The sequence below is a fragment of the Sinocyclocheilus rhinocerous genome, unplaced genomic scaffold, assembly GCF_001515625.1.
Source record: "Sinocyclocheilus rhinocerous isolate Xijiao unplaced genomic scaffold, SAMN03320098_v1.1 scaffold524, whole genome shotgun sequence".
Classification (NCBI taxonomy): Eukaryota; Metazoa; Chordata; class Actinopteri; order Cypriniformes; family Cyprinidae; genus Sinocyclocheilus; species Sinocyclocheilus rhinocerous.
Genome location: NW_015628336.1, coordinates 91,177 through 96,010, shown reverse-complemented (window position 1 = coordinate 96,010; position 4,834 = coordinate 91,177). Strand labels below are relative to the sequence as shown.

At 37.8% G+C, this 4,834-nt stretch overlaps 1 protein-coding gene across 1 annotated transcript in view; it reads right to left on the bottom strand.

Annotated features, from left to right (window-relative positions):
* LOC107737441 (disheveled-associated activator of morphogenesis 2-like) overlaps positions 1-4,834 on the bottom strand; it is a 72,385-nt gene that overhangs the window by 18,925 nt on the left and 48,626 nt on the right. Inside the window, exons 12-14 of the mRNA XM_016548920.1 lie at positions 1,088-1,146; positions 829-1,013; positions 45-353 (exon numbers count right to left, since the gene is read on the bottom strand). Coding sequence (XP_016404406.1) covers positions 45-353; positions 829-1,013; positions 1,088-1,146 — 553 coding nt within the window. The remainder of the gene's footprint in view (positions 1-44; positions 354-828; positions 1,014-1,087; positions 1,147-4,834) is intronic.

The window sequence follows — 4,834 nt, the reverse complement described above, 5'->3', positions numbered from 1 at the left end:
CACCAAATAAACCAAATAAATAAATAAAACAAAAACTGACTCACCTCTCCCAGTTTGGACCAGTTAAAGGGTTGTGAAGGTTGTGAAGGTTGTGGGATGCTCTTTGTGCGTAGGCTGGTTGTGGAGCTAATGGAAGCAGGTCCAGGTGGAGGTGGAACCCCAGAAAAGATGGGCGGGGCCCCAGGTGGGGGTGGAGGACCCCGCGGGGGAGGTGGAGGAGGTGGTGGGGGTGGGCTGGAGAAAGCAATAGGTGGAGGAGGAGGAGGGAAGCTATCCATCATCATAGGTGGTGGAGGTGGAGCCATCGGGCTCCCAGGAAGCGGAGGGGGAATGGGTAAATGAACTCCACCACTCTTAAAGTGAAAAAGATCAAATAATTAGCGTAAAATATGTTAGACAAATTTGCTGCAATGTATAAACCATCATAAATCACTCATGCTTAACCAAAACAGCTTCTCCTTAAGCATGTCAACTAATTCTCATTAATTTGCAACTACATGTCTACTAACTCTCAGAGTAGACTGTTAGGGTAGGTTTAGGGTTAGTAGAATAAGTTGACAAAGAAAGTGTTAGAAGATATTAAGCAGACAGTCTACTAATACTCTACTAACTGCCAGTTGACATGTAGTTGCAAAGTTACTTACTGTTAATAGAATGTCTAAAGTGGACTATCGAGAAAAAAAAAATGTTACCGGAAATTCTAACATTTTGTGCAATTGTTCTACTTATGCATATCAAAGTAAATCATAATTGTTCTACTTATGCATATCAAAGTAAATCATACAACTACAGTACAGCACACCAGAAAGTGACAGATGGTGAACTCACTGAAATGTCGCCTATTCGGGAGGACAGGTCTAATACTTGCTCCCTGGCAAAGCGCAACTCCACTCCTTCTTTCTGTAGTTTGTCCTTCATCTTGTTGAGTGTCTTCATCATATCCTCCTTCTCTTGTGTCTTGGTGTCACACTCCCTTTCTTTCCTTTCCAGCCGAGCCATCAGCTCTACGTGTTCTAAAAAACACACATGCATTATCATTAAATAAGTTCACCCAGGCTCAGCTATGCAAGTCAGTGTGCACTGTTACCTTTTCTGAACTTTTCGGCTTGGTCCCGCCACTGTTTCACTTCATTCTCATTGACAAGCCTGTAGACGGAATGAAGTCTCATTATGTTGCACTCAAATGCAGGGTTATAAAATCCATTTTGCCCTATTTTCCACACTTACCTCAGTCATTTATTGTTTGTTATTTGTCAACTGTTACCAAAAACAAAAGCCAACATTAAAGACCACATGAAAGTTTTCTGTTTAGTAGTTAGCTTTTAATGAGACCAAACAGACCAAACAGATTGATGAATCTTCTTGTCCACAGATGTGTATATAATTTTTATCCAATAAAATACTCTTCAGAATGAGAATGTCCCTCTTAATTATAAATACTACCTTCTTTCAACTAGTAATAAGAAGTGCCAAATTATGGTTCATCAGTTTATTTTCCAAAACATGAACTGATTAAAAAGAAAGTAGAAATTTGATTAATTCGATTAATTTTGAAGTTGCCTTGATTGGTTGCATCCACGGTACAAGCTGTCAAGTATGGGTTTGCTATGTGGTTTGTAGTCTGGCTGTAAAACTGATGGCAACATACAAAAGAAAACTTGTCATCAAGCCAATTCATGGGGTCTTTAAACCAAAGGGGCCACTGTTAAACCGAAGCAATGACATACAGTTGGGGAAGATTTTTTTTAATAACACATTTATAAAAAAAAAATTTTTTAAATAAAAGGTTAGTTTAGTCTGGTTGTGAATCTTTTTGTAAGTGGATATTGTTTGAGGTTTAAGGGAGGATCTTGTAAAGAAATCTAAAGTGACACCTTGACATGCGTTGCTTTCCATAGCTGCAGAAAGAGGAAAATGAAATACAGATACAGTAACATTTACTGCCAGCACTGGAGAAGACAATGAAAGATACAGTATATATGACTAATAAGAAAATAGGAAAAGAGGATAAAGATGCAGTTTCACATACTGTAGAGGATTTATTGCATTATACTTATTGATTTTTTACTTCAAAAACCAGATTTGATTCTTTTGTAGTCAGACTGACATTGTTCGGGTAATACCATAAATTGCCAGCTACAAGCCAACACTGGAAATGAAAATTATTATTTTAGCTGTTCATTTGGACAACTTGCTCCTTAACTGGTTAAAGAAACATAATTGCCCAAGATATCTTAAATGCAACCAATACATTACATCTCTGTTTCACTAACGCAGTGGTTTTAAATCCACTGCTCTGCACATTTTGTATGTCTCTCTTACTGACACACTCAGTTCACTTCATGGAGCTCTCTCCTAATGAGCTGATGATCTAAATCAGCTGTGTTAAATAAGGGAGACACACAAAATGTGCAGAGTGGGGGGTCCCCAGGACCAGGTTTGAAAACCACTGCACTAAGGTAATTCTTGCAACTGGAAAGAGTTACACATTATGGGTAAGCGTGAGCAGACAAAAATAATGTTTGCTAGTAGTAGGTTTCCTTGTGCTTACACTTTCCAAAGCCACCGTTAACCTCTTCTGGCACACTGGTGGAAATAGTGCACATGAATGTGCATAAACGTTTATCTGGAATGTGTGTAGATGATAAGCAAATTTGAGGACCCAGAGATACCAAGAAATGCCAAGAAAAAAGCAAAGACTGCCGGTACTGCAACAGTAAAATGACAGAATAGAGGTGTGGAAAGTTGGGTGAATGATAGTGAGAGCACATCTGAGGTGATAAATGATCCAAGGAAAAAATAAATATTTTTTTTCCTGCTCAGAGAACTGTTGGACACCTGTGGTAAGCACATGGCCTGAAATTCAACATTCTTATGCCCATTAATGACAGCAATACCAGTGTTAAGACTTTAGAGTCCTGCATCTTCCTTTAAAATTTGAAAATGTTTAAAGTTGTTTGATACCAGTTTCCATTTTAGCCAACTGACTTCCATTGACTTCCATGTTAACAGTACCAGATCCCAGAAGTGTGCCACAATACAGCTTTGCAGTTCATGGAGCACAAAACATTTTAGAATCCCTACAGCGGGCAGTGACATAGGGAGAGCTTTGATTTATAGAATAACTAAAGAGAATCCAAGACCTCATCAAGGCTTTCTGGTTTCAAAAATATTACTCAACACTAATAAACTAAAAAACTAAAAATAATAAAGTTAACTTTTCATGAGGAGTATTATAATTTGAACATTTGATGGTTATAATCATGTGCACAATGAAAGTGAAAGTGAAGTGACGTGCGGCCAAGTATGGTAACCCATACTCGGAATTTGTGCTCTGCATTTAACCCATCCAAGTGCACACACACACACCCTGAACACACACCCGGAGCTGCTGGATCTGAGACTCGAACCCGCGACCTTCGGGTTACAAGTCTGACTCTCTATCCATTAGGCCATTAAATAAATGTGTTTTGAACTAAAAGTGTTATGAGTTGGACACTTACATTCTAATGATGTTCTTAACGTTGAAATTGTCCAGGGGTGAAACATCTGGATTTTCTCCCTTTTCATCTTGTAGAACAATTTGCTGAAGGATGCGGTCTAAAAGTTGCCATTGCTGTATACTGCCTGCACCACGTTTATCTGAAAACATTTGACAAGTGTCAAAAACAAACTTGATTTGTTATATTTCTACTGCTTTCTACACAAATTACCAAAAAAGTTTAATACTATTTTTTTTGGAATATGATGTCATGGTAATGACATGCTTTTTCTGGACATGTAACAAGATAATTAAATGGTATTTTTGGAGCGTGTACATATCATATGAATACACTCTAAACAAAAATGGTGCTAAATAGCACTAAAAGTAGTTATTTGGCTTGTAATCATAGGGGAACTACTTTAACTATCTTTAAAGTTGCTATACAGCACCTTTGTCAAATGGTACTATGTAGAACCATAAGAGGAACCCAATTCTCCTCCTTAGATTTTAGATATGTTACTCCACTCTCATATGTTTGCTATGAATGGGAATTTAATAAAATGGCAAAAGCTGTTTTGAATCACTTTTATGCTTTTCTGAGGTCAAAAAGTCTTGTGTGGAGGCCCTGGAATATTTCCTTATAGGCGGCCTTGGGGGTTGAGAAGCATGTTATCTTCAGGAAATACACTGTATTTTAATGCCGTTTTTAATCCTTTCCCCCAACTAAACTAAGAGATTAAGAGAGAGTTAGAAAACCTTAAAATAACTATACAGGGGCTTAACGGGTTCTTTGTATGGCAGTGGTGCTATAGCTCCTTAACCACCCCAAAGAACCGCTGAAGAACCACTGAAGAACCATACTGGGCTTAACAAGTTCTTTATATTGTATCGGTGCTATATAGCACCTGAACCACCCCAAAGAACCGCTGAAGAACCAATTTTTTGTGTGTGTGTATGATAATTCCTTAGTACCATTCATATATCAAAGTACTACAATTTTACAGTCTGATACCATCATATCATGGCTTGCTTAGTTGGTGACACAATTTCTGCCAACATCGTTGACTTGACTGCACAGACACTATTGGAAGAGAACTGAACTGAGCTGGATGATAACATCACTGAATCAACAATGAACTGACTTTAACTGATAAACTGACTGTTTTCTATTGTCCTCTTGCATTATCAGCACATGTTTTTCCTGTCGAATACTGTAAAGCTGCTTTGACACAATCTGTATTGTATAAAGCGCTATATAAATAAAGGCGACTTGAATTGACTTGATTTGAAAATGTGTAGCGAATCAGCTCATGGGGAAATATGAATAATTAATCATAACTAGTTATAATT